This window comes from Phodopus roborovskii, unplaced genomic scaffold (assembly GCF_943737965.1).
Source record: "Phodopus roborovskii unplaced genomic scaffold, PHOROB, whole genome shotgun sequence".
Classification (NCBI taxonomy): domain Eukaryota; kingdom Metazoa; phylum Chordata; class Mammalia; order Rodentia; family Cricetidae; genus Phodopus; species Phodopus roborovskii.
The window spans coordinates 17,438,151-17,459,829 of record NW_026126585.1 but is presented as its reverse complement, the minus strand read 5'-3'; the positions used below and the strand labels follow the sequence as shown (position 1 = coordinate 17,459,829).

The 21,679-nt window shown below is 50.5% G+C and overlaps 2 protein-coding genes across 2 annotated transcripts; both read right to left on the bottom strand.

Annotated features, from left to right (window-relative positions):
* Positions 1-4,089: 4,089 nt before the first annotated feature.
* Positions 4,090-9,713, bottom strand: LOC127236323 (NADH-cytochrome b5 reductase 1). Its single transcript, XM_051203933.1, has 9 exons — positions 9,622-9,713; positions 9,231-9,380; positions 9,015-9,087; positions 8,421-8,527; positions 8,089-8,218; positions 7,291-7,374; positions 5,964-6,049; positions 5,189-5,288; positions 4,090-4,859 (listed from the first exon to the last, which is right to left on the bottom strand). The coding sequence occupies exons 1-9, from the start codon at positions 9,634-9,636 to the stop codon at positions 4,687-4,689; spliced, it is 918 nt and encodes a 305-aa protein (XP_051059890.1). The 5' UTR covers positions 9,637-9,713; the 3' UTR covers positions 4,090-4,686.
* Positions 9,714-18,474: 8,761 nt separating this feature from the next.
* LOC127236405 (alpha-1,3-mannosyl-glycoprotein 4-beta-N-acetylglucosaminyltransferase-like protein MGAT4E) lies at positions 18,475-21,258 on the bottom strand. The gene is made up of 3 exons (XM_051204022.1): positions 21,143-21,258; positions 20,330-20,486; positions 18,475-19,601 (listed from the first exon to the last, which is right to left on the bottom strand). The coding sequence occupies exons 1-3, from the start codon at positions 21,248-21,250 to the stop codon at positions 18,475-18,477; spliced, it is 1,392 nt and encodes a 463-aa protein (XP_051059979.1). The 5' UTR covers positions 21,251-21,258.
* Between the last annotated feature and the right edge of the window lie 421 nt (positions 21,259-21,679).

Sequence of the window (21,679 nt, the reverse complement as noted above, 5' to 3'; positions counted from 1 at the left end):
GGCAGAGGCAGGTGGGTCTCTAAATCCGAGGCCAGCCTGGTCTACAAAGAGAGTTAGTTCTATGACAGCCAGGGCTGTTACACAGAGAAACCCTGTCTTGGAAAGCTTTGTAGGAGTCCTGTATGGTTTGATATGGTATACACAGTAGCAGGGTAACCCAGGAAAGGACAGTCGTCTAAGCAGGGGTGTGAAGAAATAAGGCACCCAGAGCAGTAAATAACCCACTTTTCCCAAATGAGGTCACCCTGAAGAGAGAGAAGTCAGCCTAGCACCCCATTTAAGGTACCTCACTATGTCCATCGGCGGGGGGGGGGGGTATTAAATTAAGGGTGCTCCCTAAGATTCGCTCTTACGCGCAGGTAGTAGTATCCTCTTTCCTTCTTCAGAAATCCGTGTAATTTCTGGGAACACCACCTGAGGTTCTACTCTGCAAGTGAGGGCCCACAACAAAGTCCAATTCTTCACAGGCAACACGGGATTTTTAAGGCTGATTTCTCAAGGACCTCTCCCAAAACAGGGACACAGAAGCTACTTCTGAAATAAAGGAAGGTAGTGGCCGCAAGCCGGGACTTCTGACACCGCAATCTATTTAGCGCCATCCTATCTGAAGCCCCAGGCACAGAGGCTGCACCATCACCAACAGCGTCTGCCCCGCACTATCACCAGGCAAAGGCGGTAAACACATCCCAACATTACTCTGGTTTGGGAAAGCACCACCCATTGCCATCTTCGTTTGATTCACCAAGGCACTGCAATTGCTGGGCTCTCTGGCCCGTCTGCTAAACACTCGAGGGAAATAATCTGATTAACATCGCAGATCCCGTGGCCTCTTGGTGCTCGGCTGACACCTGAAAGACGGCCAGCTTCTTCACCCACGAAGCACGAGAAAACCGGCGGACAGCCACTTTATTTTCTCAAAGCCTGGCGCCAGAAGACCCACATTCTCAAGCAAAACAGCATCTACCAACCCTAGCATCTGTTTACGTTCTGGCTGAGTGTGCGTTACCTTAGGCCTGTCCACCACCAACCAACCTGCCCTGCAACCCTATCCAGGAGGCGGATGGCGGGGGGACCTTAGGGGTCCCCGGCCACCCGGGGCCGATACTCCCGTCGCAGGTTCAACTCCGGGTGTGTGTGTGTGGGGGGGGTCGCCGCCAGCAGGGCTGGAACGCGGCCGCCTCCCGCGCTGCTGCCAAGGCTGCGCTCGGGGACCGCCGGGCTCCTCCGAGCGCCGCGAGCAGACCCCCGATCGGAGGCGGCGGCGGCGGCGGCGCGCGGCGGGAGGGGCCGGAAATGTTTACCGCGCACTTTGCCGAGGGCCGGGCCGGACGGCTCCCGGGCAGCCCCGACCGCAGCCTGCAGCGCTCGCGCCCCGCCCACCCGCCCCGCACTCACGGCCTGGCCGGCTGCGTCTGCTGGGGGCCGCGGGCCCGGGCGCTACATCCCGCCCGCGGCGCTGGGGGTGGCCTGCGGCCGAGGCGCGCCCGATGCTCAGCGCCCTGCCTGCCCGCGCCGGAAGGGCCGCGCGACCGCACGGCGTCACCTCCGCAGCCGCGTCACCTTCCCGGCGCTACCTCGGCCCCCTCCGAGCCAGGCTTCCCTGCGCGTGCCAATCACCCGCGCGCCCCCGCGCACGCCCCGCCTCGCCTCCGTTCTAACCAATGGCGCGCTCCGGCCGTCGCAGCTTGGCCCCTCACTGGCTAGCTGCAAAGGCGTCTTTGCACACAGGGCGCGCACTGGGCGCGCGGTGGGAAAGGGAGAATCAGAGCAGACCCCGGGGAAGGGATGCTGAGTTCCCCACCCTGCTCCCTGGCTTTTCGGCTCCGAAACACTTTTTTTTTTTTTTTTCCTCCACTTTTTTCGGTGTTGGAAATTGGACCGCTAAGCAAGCCCTGTACCGCTGAACTACATCTCTAGCACCGAAACGATTTTATTTCTGTTTTTAAGAAAAGGTTTAATTCTGCAACCCAGGTGGGCCTCATGCTAGCGGTAATCCTCCTGTCTCAGCTTCCCGAATGCTGGGGTTACAAAGGTGCGTCACCATACACATCCCCGAAACTCTTCGTTTCTATATCCAATTTCCTGCTCCCTCCCTTTCTTCCTTCTGTATGTTAGTTATGGAATGACTACCGTGAGTCTTGGCTCCTGCTATTTCTCAGAAGGGGAGAAGTTGTTTCAAACAAGCCTAGCTTGACAATTTTCTGCTCCACCCCATGTTCCCATGTGACCCAGAGAGCACAACTGGAAAACAAGATAGGGTGTGTTCCTCTGCCGCAGCTGAACCACCCAATATAGAATTTGGGAGCTGTCCAAATTTTCTTACACTCCAAAGAACGATGCACCTCTAAGATGGTTCTAGATGCTGGAAAGGCGTCCGGATGCTAGATGGACGGCCCAGGAGAGTGAAGTCAGTTTTGTTCTAGTTAAAAGTCTGACTCTGAGTTCATGTAGACGTGTTTCCTTTCCTAGCCAGCCTCCTCTTTGACTCCTCCGACTTTTGCGCTCGGATCCTTCACCATCTTCCAAAAATATCCAAGCAGTTTGGCTTTGTTTGGCTGCAGATAAGTCTAAATTCAGCTTCAGGCTCTGCCAGCTACTGACCGGCTCTATTTCCTTTAGCAAATCCTTAATCTTCAATTCACAAGATTAGCATAAGGATTATATTGGGCAATGTAGGCGGGATTCTTATCATGGTACCTGGTACATGTTTGTTAACAACATGCAAATTCTTCCTCCTCTGACTCTTCCTCAACCCCCTCCTTCAGGACCCGATATGTCTTCAGCAGGGTTGATCACCCTATGCTGAGATGGCTTGCTCCTTGTCTGTCTTAGACTTGGAGGTGTTTGGGGGAGAAAGTCCACCAGCAGCTACTCTTGGTCAGGGCTCTAACCTCAGGATACACTGCTTGCTCACGTGATGGGTTCTTAATAAACGTTTGCACTCATTTCTGTGGAAAATGAGCACAAGTAAGCTTCATACAGTCGACTCTCTTTGCTGGACTGCTTCACTAAGCTCAACAACCTTCAGCATGGATTTCCTTTCTGAAGGTGAGGTGGCTCTCAGAGCAGTGGCACACACGTACTAAATAGTCAAGATACATTAGATGGAATAACACCAACAGAATTACTGAACTATCTGTCCTAATGCCATTAGGATCTCTCTCTCTCTCTCTCTCTCTTTGTGTGTGTGTGTGTGTGTGTGTGTGTGTGTGTGTGTGTGAATTCTAAGGGTCTCATAAATCTTCTATCAGGATCCCAGAGCAGATAGCCAGTTCCATGCAGAAAAACAATGTTGAGGGACTGGCGAGATGACTCAACAGTTAATATCACTGGCTGCTCCTCCAGAGGATCGGGGTTCAATTCCAAGCACCCCCATGCACAGCTCTCAAATGTCGCTAACTCCAGTTCCCTGGGATCTGATGCTGTCTCTTGGCATTCTTGGGTACTGCATGCATATGGTGCATAGACGTGCATACAGGCAAAACACCCACACATACACAACATAATGGAAAACAAAACAAAATTGACCTTCCAACTGAATCCAAAGCATTGTTTTCTTCCAATGAGACTAACAACAAAGCCGCAATGCTGCCTTAGTCCTATCCGGGGACGAATGAGGAGAATCTTGAATTCTCCAGCACAGCAGGCTATTTAGGACTGATGGGCCTGGGAGAGGCCAACTCTGTCCTGCCACCAAATCTGTCCAGACCTGGTGATGCCAGGTTACTTTTTAAAAGGGCAGCTGTCCCTCCCAGATGGAAAGGCAATACTTTCTGAAGGAGAAGTAACATGAAGGCAGGCCCACAGGAAGAGCGAAGACTGACCAAACTAAGGGACCACTGGAAGGGCTACCCATACTCTAGGAGCCTCCTCTGCCCATCTTTTCTTCCCTCCATCCAAGGGAGGACTTGGGCCCTGGCTCTGCAGGAATGAGCCCTGTGTCTGGTGGTGGCTCACATTTCAGCACAAGGCACAACTCCTCAGAAGCTCTTTAAAACACCCAGGAGATTCTGCGCTGGGAACCCTTCCCTTCCAATGTCCTCAGGCATCAGGAGACAAACACCCCAGACACAATGACTCCTGAGATCATGGGGGGGGGGGGCTCAGCTCCATTTATTTGAACAGCCAGAGACTCCTTGTACAAGCAGCAGTCGTAAATTATGGGTAAGCATTTCGCTCTAGCCTGGGCAGGGGCTGAGAGACACACACGAAAATATGTGGTCAGACTCCTTTCTCTGAGGTTTAGAGTTGTGGAAGATAATTCCTTTCCTTCACTTTCCGCAGGACCCTGTCTGTAAACCCACTCAACGGCTACTCACATAAGTAGTAGAGTTGCTGAATACTGAGCAAAATGAATTACACCCTTCCCATTGCCTCCGTCACAGACACGAAGAAGGTGAGCCCATGCTGCCCTCAAGAACTAGCCAGCCTTCTGACAAATGTACATGCTCCTTTTTCCTGTGCTTGGTGAACTTCATCTGCACCTTCTATCTTACGGGATTAGGGTTAGGGAGGCTTCCAGCCTGACCTGCCTCTACCATAGCTAGAGGAGTGTTGTTTCTTCAAGCATCCGGTTTCCGGATGAGACACACACACAAAACAAAGGCACTTGACCTCGTGGTGGTCGCGAACTGACTGGGGACGACCGACAACCGCACGCATGGGGTGAGGGAGGCGTCGAGACGCTCAGTAGGTGAACCGCATCTTTTGTGAATAGCCCAGCTTGTCCAAGTTCGGGTGGCAGGCCAGCTGCACCATGGGCGGTGGCCCACAGAGCAGCAGCAGGACGTCATCGGCGGGGGCGGGCAGGTGCTCCTGGATCATGTCAGCAGTCACGAAGCCCTTGCTGTAGGTCCACTCTGGATTATAGGGAGAGGAGAACAGATCCACATCAGCAAGAGAATGTGCTGTTTCCAGGACAGGCCACAGGGAAGACCAGAGGTGGGGGTCTTTCCTGAGAAGGTGGCAGGTTATAGAAGCAACTAGAGCCACATTCCTGCCACCCGCCTGAAAAACAGGAGCGGGAAGGAAGGAAAGGGGTCAGGAGGTCATTTGGTCTGTGCACATGGATTTAGGACCCTGGCAGTGTCGGGAGGGCCTGTTTTACTGGACCTAGAACTCCCACAGGGGCAAGGTCTGATTTAGGTAACAAAAGGACTTATCCAGATGTTCAGAAATGATGAGATACCTTCCGGAGGGTGGTCCAGAGTGAACCAGAGCTTAAAGCGGTTGGGATACTGGGCCTGCAGCTCCTCTAGGTCCTCCCGTAGGATTATGTCCTTTTCAGTCTGGAATGCAAACGGGGAAGCTGGGTCTTAGAAACCTCAGGCCCACATCAGAAGAGCCCTTGGCTATGACAACCTTCCGGCCAAGAAGGAAGGACAATGCTAAAGGCATGCTCAAGTTCTAAGAAGAGTCAAGACTTGGCAGTACTTTTAGGCACTAAGGATCAGGAGGTGAGCTCATTTACCCATGAGAAAGGGACATTTGAACAAGAAGGCCCGAGTCCCTATCCTCAGCACATGACACCTCCATCTTCTCTTGTTTCCCTGGGGCCAAGGAAGAAATTTGGCTTAGTACTCTGTTCCTTTTCTTTCTTTTCTTCCTTCCTCCCTTCCTCTCTCTCTTCCTCTCTTCAGTATTTATTTTTATTTTATGAGGGTTTTGCCGGTGTGTATGCTAAGTGCATTGCGTGGGTACCCATTGCCCCTGGGAAGAGAGTGCCAGGTCTCCTAGAACTGGACATGGAGAAGGTTGTGAGATGCCATGCGGGAATTGGGAACCAAATCTACACCTTCTTCCTGCTGGTCCCTGCCCTTCCTTCTGTTCGTGATGGAGGACCCTGCATTCACAGAGGGTCTCTGGACAGATACTAGGATAGGCCCTGAGCCAGTCCTCTCCCTCAGCCCTATCTACTCCCACGGCCAACTTTAAAATCCCGGGGCTCCGGAAAGCCAACGAACCTGGTTAGCAAAGAGCAGAAAGCACTGAGTTGGATCTTCAGGGACTTTGAGGATGGCCCGGATCAGCTGCAGCATCGGGGTGATTCCTGCAGGAGGGTCCAGCCCAGAGAGATGCGTCAGCTAGAGAGATGCGCTCTCTCTGCTCCGTCCCAGCTCCTGTGCTGACCAACTCTGTCATCTCAGAGCATGCCGCTCACACTCCATGCGTTTTCTCCTTGTGTTTAATCCTCTGACCTCCACCTGCCCTTTCTCCAGGACCTACAGTTCTGGAGCCTAATGTTCACATAAGAATACGGTGTAGACATCCTCCTAAGCAGAGGATCTGAGACACTTGCTCTGAAAGTCCCTTGGAGGTAAGAACACAAACATTATCGATTAGGCCAGATCTGATAGCACATGGCTTTAACGCCCAGCACTCTGTCACATCTCTGTGAGGGCACAGTGGGTTCTGAGCCAACCAGAGCTACATAACAAGATCTTGCTTCAGTGATAAGAGTTCTGGAACATTGCTTACAGAGGGTAAGAATGTGTTCTTTGGAATTAGGCAGAGTCAGATTTGAATCCTGCCTGTGGCCATTACTAACTAAAATAACCCTGTGGTAGCCGGGCAGGGGTGGTGCACGTCTTTAATCCAAGTACTTGGGAGGCAGAGCCCAGGCTGGTCTACAGAATGAGTTCCAGGACAGCCATTGGCTACACAGTGAAATCTTGTCTCTGAAAACCAAAACCAACCAAAGGACCCTGTGGAAACCTAAGCTCTAGGAATCTCCATTTCCTCATCTGCAGATGAGAAAGGCTTGTAGTTAAGTACTAACAGAGTAGTAGTTATCTAAGATCATTACTACTGTACATTTTTTTTTCCTTTTATGACATAGAGGATTGACTCCAGGACATCGAACATGCTAGGTAAGTGCTCTTCTACCACCGCGTTCACTGAACGTGGCTAGAACTCTGTATTTATCCACCGCGTTCACTGAACGTGGCTAGAACTCTGTATTTATGTACAAAGTAGCCAAGGCCGATCCTAAGCTTTGTGAGCCTCTTGATTCAAACTAGCTGGAACTACAGATCTGACCCACCAAGCCTGGCTTTTCCTCCTCAACTATCTGTTCCTCTCAAAGTCATTAAACCCACTCAGTTTGTGGAGAACCTGCCTGATTGATTGCTCTCGTTCTGTGATTTTATTTTTATTTTGTTTCTACTTGCTTATGATTTCAGCTACTGAGGAAAGGTCCCTTGATTAATGGCCTGTCCTCTGTTGTAAAACCCGAGATCATCTAGAACTCTGCATAGCCAAACCAGACAATACTAAGCAAAAATCACAGACCTGTCCCACCAGCAATCATTCCCAATTTCTTTGCCACTCGCAGTTCAGGTGGAGATTTTTTGTTGGGCTGAATGTTAAAATTCCCTGAGAAGCCAAAGTGAAGAGTCAGAGTCAGCTCCAAGCAACAACTGAGTAAACAACTGCAGGGTTGAAATCGTGCCCCAGGCTGTTTTAGAAGCTGCGGTGAAATCTGATCCTGGGACATGGACAGAGGTTTGAGTTAAACTGGCCCTGACAATTAATTACACAGGAAGGGCAAAGGGGCTGGGCTGTCTGCCCACCGGCCAGTTCACATAGTAGGGACACAGAAGCCACATCCCAAAGAAGCCCAGTGGTCCCACAGTCTGTGAGATTCACTGACAAGTGGGGGCAAGGGAAGGTGTGTGTGTGTGTGTGTGTGTGTGTGTGTGTGTGTGTGTGTGTGTAGCAAACACTCTGGCAGAGGCTTGCTCCCTGGTGAAGGTGGTAGGCACCGGCCCAGGGTGAATTTAGTTTCCCTAGTGGGCAGGAGCATCACCAGGGCTATGGTACAGCACCCAGCTATTACCTTGGGAAGGTCTAAAAGCTTTCTCTTTTGGTCCTTAGGCAGAGGGAGGAATCTTTGAGGGAGGGAAGGAGAGGCACAGGTTTACTTTGGTAATCTCCACAGCTGTCCGCCATGACTGGTGAACAAAGTGAAGCCTGTCTTTCTGTAGCATAGGTGTTTTAGGAGACCTGATACAGGTACACACATGCACGCATACCAGGGTACTGCAGGGGCAGAGCTGAGACAGTAGGAAGGAAAAGACAGATACTCACCTTTTCCAGCATAACTGAGCAACCCACTTGGCCCCCGGAACTCAACCACATCCCCAATCTTCAGGCTATCCAGGTACTGAGACATCTTTCCTCCTTCAGGAAATTTGGGGTGCACACCTTTTTGATAAACCTGATGAGGAAGAGAGGAAGAAAATGTGTGTGTGCGCGCGTGTGTGTGTCTGTGTGTGTGTGTGTTGGTCTGTGTCTTTCATCTTGTTTGAGACAGGATCTTCCTCGTTCTTGAAAGGTTAGTTGGCCCCCAAGCCCTGAGTTTATGGTAATTCTCGGGTATCCATCTCCCCAGCCCCCAGATTTCCTTTCTCTACTCTTACCTTGATGACAAGATCCACGTAGCCTCGGTCTTCATCACCGGTGACAGGAGTGTAAGGCCTGATGACCAGACTGCCATCAACTCGGGCAGAGAGGTAGACATGCTTGCCTGGGAACCACGGGGGAGGGTTACACGAGCTGCTGTAAATATGCTATGGCCCTATCACCTTTCAAAAACACTCAGATTTGAGAGAAAAGGATAGTTTGGTTCTTGGTGCAGGTCCAAAGAACTGTCCCCTGGGGAGGACCCCGAGGCAGTAGTTTTGCCTCCTCCCACCGGAGAAACACCCTCAGCTACTGCCCTGACCTTAGCAGCGAGCCCCAGGTGAGCAGAGGGTTTGCACAACGGAAAGAAATTAGTGTTTGCTGGGGTGGGAGGGGGGTTATGACAAATCCTACAGGAAACACGAAGGACTACGCTGGCGGTTAGAGATGTCTGGAGGCACAGAAGCCACACCCTACGGGAGTGGTCCCTCACAGGCTGAAGGATTCCGAGCCAAATGAGTAAAGGGGAATGAGGTGTACAGGGGAAATAGCTAAGCAGGGACTCGACCTCCTAGCATACCAAGGAGAGAAGCCCGCTCCCGTTTCCTCACCCACAGGCAGTCCCAGAATGTGGTGGGCGGTGGGCAGGGCAAAGCGGAACCTCCTGGTGTTATGGCTCACGGTCTAGGGGATGAATGACAAAGATGTTTCATCAAGCAGGTCTGGTCTGCCAAGTGCCTTCGAGCAAGCCAACCCCCGCGGGAGGCTGTCCCTCGGAACGGGAGAGCTTCGGTGCCCTCTGTACCCTAGCCCCCTTCACAACTTACGGTCTTGTCTAGCAGTCGCAGCAGATACTTCTCATCCGGGTCCTGGAGAGTGACCTGCGGCCGGCGGGATCTTCGAACCAGGTAGGCACCCACAGCCAGTCCGAACAGAGTAAGCAGCCCCACCCCCAGAGAGGCCAGCAGGACCGGGCTCTACGGGCAGAGGGGGAAGCGTGATCGCCACGGAGAAGGGGAGCCAGGGGTGGGGTGTGGGTGGGGGACCAGGGGCGGCGATCCCGAGCTCCAGCGAGAAAGTATGCCAAAGCCGCAGCAGTGAGCGGGGCAGCTTCCCCAGCCCGCAGTGGATGCAGCGAGACCCCGGCATCCAGCGCTGCCCCGCGGAGCCGAGCTGGGCCGGGCACCCCGGGCTCAGGGCATCGAACGGGGGTCTTACCGGCTGGATCCCCATGACCGAGCGCCGCGTCAGGCTCCGGTGGGGCTGACAGATCCCACAATGCGCCGCGGGGCGGGCCCGGGGGCGGGGCTCCGGGGGCGGGGCGGGGCTCCGGGGGCGGAGCGCCCCAGGGCGTGGTCTAAGGAGAAGCCGGTGTGGTCATCCTCCTCTTCCTCAGGATCGGGTGGTCCGAGTATGCGTGCCGGTGTCCAGGCAGTCCCAGTCCACTCCTTTCTAGCTTTCTGGTCTGGATCCCCCCCACTTACGGGTGCTCCAAAGGGGAGGGATGGCCGTTCTCTCTAACGTGGAGCCAGGCTAGTTCGCGTGATGAGAAAGCTTCTAGCAGGCTTGAAAGCCTCGTGGAAAGTGGAGTGTTGAGCCAGAGACGGGGTTAAAATACAACAGGAAGTCATCAGATGGCAGTTCTTGGGACTTATTTTTTTAATATCATTTTTTTTTTCCCCCAGCAGGTTGCCACGCCAGGCAATTGTACTGTCTGGCTGATGTCTGTTCCAGGAAGAGTGGCACAGCGACTTCATTTCCTAGTCCTTCAAACAAAACAACCGATTTTGCTCACCAGTTCATCAGAACCAGTTAGGAGGGGCTGGGGAAATGGCTTCCTGGTTAAGAGCTCACCACTCTGAGAAGGGCGCTGGCCGGGTTCCCAGCACCCACATACTAGCCTTGAGACCGGCTGTCAGTCTAATTCGAGGGGTTCTGGTGCCCTCTTCTGGCATCCTCAGGCACTACACACACGGTGCACATGTATTCAAACAAGGAAGCCTAGCACTCACAAAACATAAACAAATAATAAATATTTTAAAAAACAAAAAACAAAACGAACAAACAAACAAAAAAACAAGGGCTTCCTTTTGGTTTAAGTCGAGCTTCCCACCAAGTATGGGTCCTCACCAAGGCAGGTAATACTGCACAAGAATGATACGTCTCGCCTTTGTGGCCCCGTGACCTTGCACAGCTTATCCCATTCCATTCCTCTGCATTTCTTCATCAATAGGTGAATATACTTCATAATTTCCAAGGGTTTTGGTCTATAAAGTTATTCTGAGGCCTAGTGAGATGTGCTCATCTTTAGTGTAATGCCTGTCGGGGGCAAGATGCTAAATGAATACTACAACTCAGAAGACAGCGTCAAGGCTCCCTTAGGGTTTAGGACTCAGCTCTGCCCACAGTACAAGCATGGAACAGGGACCAGAAACAGACCAGAAGCCGCTGGGGCTGCACATTTGCCAAGATGGCCATGCTTTCTCACACAAGTTTCCCAAACGGAGTGGCATTTGCTGTTTGAGATACAGTACTGGTTGAAACATCTGTGAATGGCATTATCGACAGTGGCGATGAACACCTTCAGGGCATTAGGGACAATGAAGCCTCGGTTTTCAGTCAACTCTGAGTGACCCAAGAAAGGTTTTGTTTTCCTTATCTGGGCTAGCTGGAAATGTCACTCAGACCTGGGCTCATGCCTGTCAGAGCGTTCACAGCAGCTTGAACGTCTGCTCTGAAACACTGTTTAAGGACAGTTCAGAAACACTGTCTATAGGGAAGTCAGCGTCACAGGGCATGGGGAAGTGCCCATCTCTGTAGGAAAGGTTGAAATGGTGGGGGGCGGGTCCATGCTTTCTAACTTTTAAAAAATAATTCCTCATTTTATCTTCTGTGTATGACTATCTTGCCTGTTGGTATTTATGTATGCTTGTATGTATGTGTACCGTGTGCATGCCTTATGCCCAAAGAAATGAGAAAAACTGGGATTGCAGATGACTGTGCACCACCTGGCCTCCAATTCACGATCCTCCTGCCTCTGCCTCTCTGGCATATCCTGTCGGCATGCACCACCACATCCAGCCCCTTCTTTTTTATTTATTTACTTATTTTTCCGGTCTGGCAGACCCATGGATTACCTTCTGGAGCCTCTGACTTAGCGACCGCCACTGACCTTCTTACTGCCTGGGTCTGTAGAGGCTCCAGGTCCTCCCCCTCCTTTTCCTGAGTGGGATGGGGCAGGGAGGGGGAGATGCAGAACAAGAGGAAAGTGTACTTACAGTCAACGGGGCGTGGCGCGGCTAGAGTGTGCTTCTGGGAACCACTGGGTGGAGTATGTGAGACCGCTGTGTGTCCTCCACTGTCTTGTCTCCGGCAGGAAGACAGACCTTTCGCGTAAGTAGGCCATGGCCATAGAGGGCCGAAAGGCCCAACCTCCATGCTGCTCAGGAATGACCTGAGCTGCTTGACCAATGCTACACATTAACAGCCCTGTGTACCCTGCAGGTCATTCCATTCTGCTGGTCACATATTAACCAGGCTTATTGCCCTGATGGTGGAGCACCACCCCCCACCTCCTCTGAAGGAGCCTTAAAAAAGAGACCTTGTTTTGAAAGGCAACTGAAGCTTTACTTCGACACCACCCCTGACACCAGCCTATTGGTTTAAGCAATGACTTGACCCAGCACCCCATGAACCTCCTCTCTCCCCAAAAAACTAAAAATAAAGAGTTGGGTGTCAGGCAGTGGTGGCACACGCCTTTAGTCCCAGTAGTAGGGAGGCAGAGGCAGATGGATCTCTGTGAGTTCGAGACCAGACTAGTCTACACAGAGGTCCATGCGCCTCTGCTTCCTGAGTGCTGGGACTAAAGTGTTCACCGCTATACTCAGCGTCTACCATATATTCTGAGACAAGGTCAGTCACTGAACCTGGAGCTGCCTGATTGCCTGCAGCTACTGGCTGGCCTGTAAGTCCCAGGATCCTCTTATCTCTACTTCCTAGATCTGGGGTTATAGGTATATACTACCACATCCATCTTTTCCCATGGGCACTGGTGAAAACCTCAAGTTCTCAGGCCTGTGTGGCAAGAACTTTACTCATCGAGCAGTTCAATTTGCTCATCCCTTCCAGCATTATTTTAAACAAACCCCATTGTAGTTTTGTTTTTCACTCTCTGGGGGCCCGCCTTCCAGCTCCCAGATAAACATACGGAGACTTATTTTTACTTCTGAATGCCCAGCCTTAGCTTAGGCTGCTTCTAGCCACCTTTTCTAATTTAACTAATTACCCTGTTTCTCTTTAACTATGCTTTGCCTTTGGGCTTCTTACCTTTCTTTATTCTATATGTCTTTCTTTCCTTCTTACTCCGTGGCTGGCTCTGTTGCTGGGTGGCTGGTCCCTGGCATCCTCCTTGCCTCCTTTTCTGGCTCCTAGCTCCTCTCTTTTGTATTCTCTCTGCCTGCCAGCCCCACCCATTTCTCCTTCTTGCCTAGTTATTGGCAGTTCAGTTCTTTTTTAAGCCAATCAGGTATTTTAGACAAAGTAACACAGCTTCACAGAGGCAAACAAATGCAGCATCAACAAAAGCAACACATCTTTGCACGATTAAACAAATGACCCACAGCGTAAACAAATGGAATACATCTTAAGCTAATATTCTGTAGCACCCCATGCTTAATATAATTTGCCCTGAAATATTTTAGCATATGCCTTGGAAAGATAAAGCCTTAAAAAGAACCATGATGCCACTGTCACACATACAATAATTGCACATTGTTATATAATAAAGTAGGCTTTTGATGTATTGTTATATGAATTTTACAGCACATACAGATTTGTGTAATCACCACAATCAAGATAAAGGATAACTTTACCACTTCCAAAACCTCCCTTGTGCTTTCTTACTCTACAGTCTCAATCCTTTGTTTTCCAGAGAAAAACAGAAGCATTGTGTGATAAAGCACATGTTAGTGAGAGATAGCTATTCTAATATATGTGTATATGTATAATCATTTTACATTGTATATGGTGAGTACATTTTACCTGTCAATTAAAAATACAAAACAACCCATTTTGCTGGTCTTATAAGATACTGTTATAGCAATAGTTTATCTTTAAAACATTTTAATTATCTATGGTTATGTATATGGGCGTTGTGTCTGCATGTATGTACATGTGTCACAGGACAGGATGGTCAGAAGGGGGTATCTCATCCCCTGGGGCTGCAGTCACTGGCACAGGGATCAAACTTCAGGTCCTCTGGAAGAGGCATCAGTGCCCTTCTCTCCAGCTCCAATAATTTATCTTTTAAAGAGAAAGTGTCTTTTCATTTCGTGTGTGTGTGGGTGTTTTGCTTGTGTGTATGTCTGTGTACCAAGTGTGCGTCTGGCGCCTGCAAAGGCCAGCAAAGGGCATCAGATCCTCTGCAACTGGAGTTCAAAATGGTTGTGAGCCACCATGTGGGTGCTGGGAACCAAACCCATGTCTTCTGAAAAAGTGGTAGGTGCTCTTAACTCCTGAGCCATCCCTTCCGCCTGTTCTAGTAATAATAAATGCATTAGTATCAATAGACAACATGAAGTACTGGGGGATAGATTGAACGAAGTAGTGACAGACACACACACACACACACACACACACTCACACACTCACACACACACACTCACACACACACACACACACACACACACTCACACACACACACTCACACACACACACTCACACACACACACACTCACACACACACTCACACACACACACACTCACACACACACACTCACACACACACACTCACACACACACACTCACACACACACACTCACACACACACACTCACACACACACACTCACACACACACACACACTCACACACACACACACACTCACACACACACTCACACACACACACACTCACACACACACACTCACACACACACACTCACACACACACTCACACACACACACTCACACACACACACTCACACACACACACACACTCACACGATTGTTTCTTTCAATGACACAGCACAAGCTGCCTCCATTTCAGTGGGGAGCAACTCATCTCTCTAGAACAGCATCTGGCTCCTTTTCTCAACCCCTACAACCAATCTTCCCTAATCTTGGGTTGATCGATCCAAGCGGGTTCCCACCCCGTCGTCCACTGCTGTGGTTCTGCCGTACCGCTGTATTTTCTGTGGATTCCTGTAGTTGCATCCTAAATGCCCTCATTTCCACCTCTTTCCTCCTTCAATTACTTTAATGGTAATTAACGTATGTATGCAATTTAATTGACTTGGTGACCTGCCACTGGCTGTGTAGACCAGGCTGGCCTTGAACTCAGAGATCTGCCTGCTTCTTCGTAGAGTGCTGATGTTAGCTTCCTTCTATCACTTCAGCACATTGTGCCACTCTGTTGATAGAAAACCTCCACAGTTCGCCTGGAACACACTCACGCATCTGCCTAACATCTCTGCTCCCTCTTCTGTGCACAAGCCCCTGGGGGAACAGCCTCTGTGTGTTTACTAATGCGTCCTGAGTGCCTTGAACAGTACAAATAATAAAGAAGGAAGAAAGGACTCTGGGAAAAAAAAATACAGAAAAGAAAACGCAACCCCTGCTGCTGTTAAGAAACCGAGCACTCCCTGAGCACCAGGGAGCTAGCTGTTCTGGGACATTCCAGATCTCCCTGGTGATGCAAGCACTGTGGGCTTCATGTAGCAGCAATCCCCCTGGCCCTGCAGTCCCAGGGGAATCTACAGAGAGATGGCTCACTGAGGCTTGGGTGGGTACTGCTCACACGGAGGGCCCCAATCGTGGCTGAGGCATGCTAATCTCAGGAGAGCTCTGATTTTATCAGGGGACCATTATCAAACCTGCCCAACCTCTGCTGCACAGGGAGACATTACCTCTATGGTTCTGGTTAGGAAACAAACAGATCTTCTCTAGGGAGGAAAGAGGATTCTCGCTGTTTTAATATCACTGCAGAGGCAGCCTCTAAATCTCTGCAGAGGGAGTTGCTGTCTTTATAAACAAACCTGCCCTGTGCCCTGGAGGAAGACATTACCTTCTAGGGCTGTTGGCAGCCTGGGTTTAAAATAAAAGTGTGTGTGTGTGTGTGTGTGTGTGTGTGTGTGTGTGTGTGTGTGTACACGGGCGCGCATGCGCCTGGAGAGATGGCTCAGAGGTTAAGAGTGTGGACTGCTCTTGTAGAGGACCCAAGTTCAGGATCTGGTTCCTATGTCATGAATGCCTATAACTTATGAATGCCTATAACTCAGCTCCAGGGGGATCTGACGCCTCTTGCTTCTGAAGGGGCATGCACTCATGTGACCATACTGACACCAATACACACGCAGGGTTAAAAGTGATATTTTTAAAATGTAAATTAAAGGCTGGGGTAGAGTGGTGGGGTGGTGGTGCACACCTTTAATCGCAGTACTAGGAGGCAGAGGCTGTCAGGTCTCCGTGAGTTCAAGGTCAGCCTGGTCTACAGAGAGAGTTCCAAACAGCCAGAGCTACACAGAAAAACCCTGTCTTGAGCTCCCTAACCAACCCCATCCTCAAAGAAATCTAAATGAGAAAGCCAGATGGCTGCTCTTCCAGAGTGCCTGAGTTTAATTCCTGGTGGCTCATAACCGCCTGTGACTTCAGTTTCAGGTACAGGGTACCTTCTTCTGGCCCTGTGGGCACCATGAATACATGTAGCTCACAGACATACATGCATACATGAAGACAAGCCCCCCACCCCCCAAAAAAAACACATAAAAGTAATAAGCCAGTAAGGAGGTGCATGCCTTTTATCTTATCCTGGAGGGCTGGGATGGGCAACAGAGGCAGGTGGGCCTCTGTGAGCTCAAAACAAAGCTAGACAGGTTTACATAGCCTTCCTGGGATACACAGTCAGATATTGTCTCCAAAAAAAAAAAAAAAAAAAAAAAGATAGATAATGTAAGTGTACTGTTTGTTATCTATTTTTGAGACGGGACCTCACTATGTAACCCTGGTTGGCCTAGCATTCTGCAACTCACTATGTAGACAGAGTTTACACAGACGCTCCTGGCTCTGCCTCCCAAGTGCTGGGATCAAAGGTTTGCGCCACCACGCCTGGCCCACCGTTCTTTTTCTAATGCAAAGGAGAAAACTCACTGCAGTGAAAAGCAATTGACTAAAAGCAGTCATCATTTCTGCAGCTTTGGAGCAAGTTTAAGAACAGCAGACAAAGAGGAGGGAAGACTGTAAAGCTGGAGGGCACGGATGACACCTAGGGACCCATCTAAGACAGATGGGGTCCCTGCGCTGAGAGGGAGAGTGAGCAGGGACTCCCTTCCCTTCCCGGAAGCCGTCTCCATTTAACAACCATTCAAAAAGGAAACAATCGGTTTTCTTCACTGCAGTCCCGAGGGAGGCCCCATGGCCAACACAAACTCAGTGGCACTTTTGGAGATGTTTTGTTTCATAATGGCTTTGTTTGATCTTTTTGTTTGTATGGTTGGTTTTTGGTTTTTGGAGACAGGGGTTTTTTCTGTGTTGCGCTGGCTGTCCTGGAATTTGCTCTGTGGACCACGCTGGCCTTGAACTCAGAGATCTGTAGCAAGCTTTCTTGTCAGACTTTCTTGGATCGCCAGCCGGGAAATAATGACACGGGGACTCGTTGATTATGAGAGCTTGGACTTTAGGCGTGTCCCCACCTAGCTCTTGTAACTCATATACCCTGCTCCTAGCAATCTACACTCTGCCATAGGCTTTTACGTTTCTCAGCTCCCTGGTGTCTCTCCGCCCCTCTCTCCCAGAAGTCCCGCCTATTCTCTCCTGCCTAGCTATTGGCCATTCAGCTCTTTATTAAACCAATCAGAAGGTGCCTTAGCTTAGACACATCTTCAGTGTACAAATATTCTCCGCCTGCCTCTGCCTCCCTACTGCTGGGATTAAAGGCGTATGCCACCACCACCTGGCTTGGCTCCTTGTTTTCTAAGAGAGAGAAGGAAGGCGTAGAGTTGGATGGCTTGGGTGGTGGGGAAATCGGATCTGGGAGGAGATGAGGGAAAGGAGAGCACTATTAGACTATTTTGTTAGGAAAAAATGTTTTAAATGAAGAAGTAGACGGTAAAAACACTCTCATTTGCATTTTTATTGAGGTTCATCTCTTATTCATTGAAGAATTAACATCTATATCATCCTTCTGCCTTCCTTTCTCTCTCTCTTTCTTCCTATTTTGTTTTTGAAGTAGTCTTTCTATGTAGTTCTGGATATCTTGGAACTAGCTCTGTAGGCCAGGCTGGCCTTGAACTCACAGAGATTCTCGAGATTCTCCTGACTCTGTCTCCCCAGCACTGGGATTAAAGGCATGCACTACCATGTCCAGATCTTTTTTATTTTTATTTTGGTTTTTGAGACAGGGTTTCTCTGTGTATCTCTGGCTGTCCTAGAACTCCTTCTATAGCCCAGGCTGGCCTTGAACTCACAGAGATCCACCTGCCTCTGCCTCCTGAGTGCTAGGATTAAAAAGGCATGTGCCACCAACACTAGCTCCCCCCTCGTCCCCCCCCCCCCGCCTTTTTTAAAGACAGGGTCTCATGCAATAGTCCTCACTATGCACTTAGGGTAACAGAATTTTTGAGCCTCCATGCCCTAAGTGCTGTGATTACAGGCATGGGTCATGACATCTGGCTTCCTAGCACAGCTTTTGTGTGTGTGCGTGTGTGCGTGTGTGTGTTTGCACTGTGATGTTCTTTAGGAACACTTCACGTTTGTTTGTTTGAGACATCACTAATTCAGAAAAGGCCCCAAAGGTCAGCATTATGGAAGCCAAAGGTCAGCGTTATGGAAGCCAAAGGTCAGCATTGTGGAAGCCAAAGGTCAGCGTTGTGGAAGCGCGTTCTCAGGTGAGGCCCCCTCCTCTCAGATATTTCTAGACTTGTGTCAGGGTTCCAAGAACCAGCCAGCACAGGGCCCCACTTTGGAAAGCACATTGCACAAGCACTGTGTCCACAAGGAGGAGAAATTCTTGGCCAACTGATGTATTTATTTCCTCTTCCCAGACCCAGCCCTTGCAGAAACGTCATGGCACGGCGCCCTCTACCTCTCCTCTTCCTGCACTTCTGTCCAGACTCTGATCTGTACGATCTTGATGGGGGAGTCATGAGCTGCTGTCACCAGCAGTTTTATACAACTAATCTTCTTCACGGAATCTTCCTCATAAAATACCATCTGGTCCAACTGCCCTCTCACCAAAGGCCCTACCAAGGTATAGTGAGCACAGCGTTTGGGGTAGTCCATGAGGGCATAGCCCAGCAGTACCTGTGCCTGTTGTAAGTAGTTCATTCTATTCTGAGAAAAGCCTGTTAACACTGCTACACGGATGACTTTCTGTGGCTCGTCCAGAACCACCAGCAAGTAGTTACCTTGTATAGGGTTGATGACCCATAAGCAGTCATCATTGAGGACGTAGGCGTATTGTGGAATCGTGTCCCAAAACGAGAGCATGTCCGTGAAGACAGTAGCCACGGGGTTGTCTGGTTCTCCTAAGTCCTTGTCTTGTGGCACAGGGAAGCAGGAGTCTTCAGCCTCTGAGTAACCCATGGGGTAGAAGATGGAGAAGCTGAAGTGAATTGGAACATTCTGAGACAAGAGAAGACTGAATTCAGAGAGAAGCAAGTGGGTGGGGGTGTCCTCAGGGAAGAGGAGCAGGAAGGAGGCCAGGCGGGGCAGATCCCTGGTGTGGAAAACCTTCCCAAAGATCTTCATGCTGGAGAAGTCCAGGGCTACCCAAGGGAGCTCTTTCCAGGCGGACACTGCCCAGTAGATGTTAGACATAAACCTGGGGGCACACTTCACATTGTCTCCTAGCAACAGGAAGTATTCAGAGAGGTTGCTGACAAAATTCATGAGGAGGACAAAACTTGTTTTCTGCTTAGAATAAAGCTCTCCGCAGGGTGAGGTACAGTTTCTGCTCTTTGCTAGGGAGTCACCGAGCAGACCATGGACCACCGCTAGCCTCCCGGATTCAATGTGTGGCAAGAAGAGACCTGAAATGTTGGCAACTGTTTGGTTGAGCCAGTTGGGGTCAGTGTCTGATAAGAGGACCAATACCAGCATGTATTCCAGGTCCTGTTCTGAGGAGGCTTGGAACAGGGACTTCAGGGTGTCTAGGAGGTAGCTCCCACCGGTACGCTGCATGGAGGAGATCCCCACCGTCAGCATCCCTGAGGGACACAGGGACACTCTCACGATTTCAGCAAGGCTTTCTTCCCAACCCCTCACTTAATGCCAGTTCCCAAGCCAGTTCCCATCTTCTTCTCCTGGGAGTAGAGGGCTGTGGGAGGTGAACACCCGCTCAGAGGTATAGAGTCTCACTTGCTGGCTCAATACTTTGAAAGGCCATGGGAGAAGCTTCATAGAGGATAAGGCTCTCTTTGCCATGAAACTATGTAGCTGCTGCCATGGAAGCAAATGATCTTGGCCTGCCTTTGACCTTCAGAGTTATCTCGGCTATTGTGGACTACCCCAGTCCTGGACTAGAGCATCAAGTCCTTTTAAACCCTCACGGCTGACCAGTCCAGCCCACTGGGCTGTGCATTTGAATGGCCAGACTACCTTCTTGTTTTGATTACCCACTTTTCCCGGCGCCCCTGTCCCAAGTCTCCCTGGACCTTCTTCCTCCATCTTCCCTTCCCTAGAAGCCTGGCATGAGTGGGAATGACCACAGCTCCCCCCCCCCAGAGTTACTCTGGCCCCTTGGTCCTGCTGGACACCCAGGGGATCAGGTGGGAGGAAGACGAACCCCAGTGGGAACCTGTCCTAGCCGGCCATCACCCAAAGCCCCTCACACTGGCTGCCAGCCCAGCCCTTTAGACCCCACTCCCCTTTTCTGATGGAAGTCCTTGCCTGGCCCATTTGTTTCCAATTCCAATGGCTCCTCCCACACACTCACACTTTCCCTGGAGAGAAGTTCCAGCCAGAAGTGTGTAGTTGGCATCCTGGAGTGCATGGGGATTTTTCTGCATCTTTGTGAAGTATTTCAGATGGTTCTTCATTTCAGAGCTGATTTGCTCCTGAGCTACCCGCTGTATTATTCTCATCTTTTCACTCTGAATACAAGATGATACAGTATTAGCTAGCCACAGTGGTGAGTCTTAGAATCTTGGGGACACAGCTGGCACATGCTCTCTAGGGCAGACTGGATGACCCTGGGATCCATTTCAGGTAATCTGTTAGGGCTCAGCTTTCTGCTCTCCCTCCTGGTCAAGAGCCACACCTTCCAGAACTTTCCAGCCACAGCCATATGGCCCTGGAATCCTGTGGAGTGAAGGCCTGTCCGCCAAGCCAATTCCCATGTGTCATTGCTTCATCTTGGTCAATCTAGCAGACATTGTCTGACTTGGCTTAGGCCTCTAGTGAGCTCTGAAAGAAAGCCTGGCCCTGTCTTTAACATCTTCCCGATGCTGCCTCAGCCTGAAAGTCCCTTTACTTGCTTAGTCTCACTGCACACAGCTCTGCTGTCCAAAGCCTCAGCTGCCTTGTCTGTGCGCTGAGGGTTACACCGGGGAGTCACTTCCAGTTTCTCATAGGAGAAAGGGGAAGAAACGGCAGGTGTGGCGTGTGGCGGGCGAGGAGGTGACAGCAGACAGGTGCTCATCGCCCATGTCCTGTGGGCCATCCCCTCCTCCTGTCCGTTCCCACAGTGTGCCCAGGGGCTTTAACGCTCTCCTGTGAAGGTGGAGGTTCCTCTAGCCACAGTACTCACCAGTGTTGTGCTATGCTTCGCACGGGCTGCTTCACTGACTCTAATGAAGAATCCCAGGATGAGTAAGGATGCCATGACTCCCACGCATCTCCACAAGCAACCGCGCATGGTGCCAGGAGCAGCTGCGGAAGGGGGTGAGCAGCAGTAAACCTTTTCCTTTCTTTCTTTCTGTCTGTCTTTCTTTCCTTTGTTCTTCCTTTCTTCTCTCTCTCCCTCCCTCCTTTTTCTTTTCTTTTTCATTCTTTTTTGTTTGTTTTTCATGACAGAGTCTCTCTGTGTACCCCCGACTGACCTGGAACTCGCTCTGCAGACCAGGCTGGCCTCAAACTCAGAGCTCCGCCTGCCTCTGCCTCCCGAGTGCTGGGATTAAAGGTGTGCACCACCACTGCCTGACCTCTTAACCTTTTCCGTCCAAATTTTCTCTTGCCCCTGCTTTTAGCCATCTCAAGAAAAATGACAAACAAGGGTTCCATTCTGCGGAGCCCCTGCTTTCTCCCTGTTCCCAGGTGAACAGGAGAGGATGTGTTGTCGAGAAGA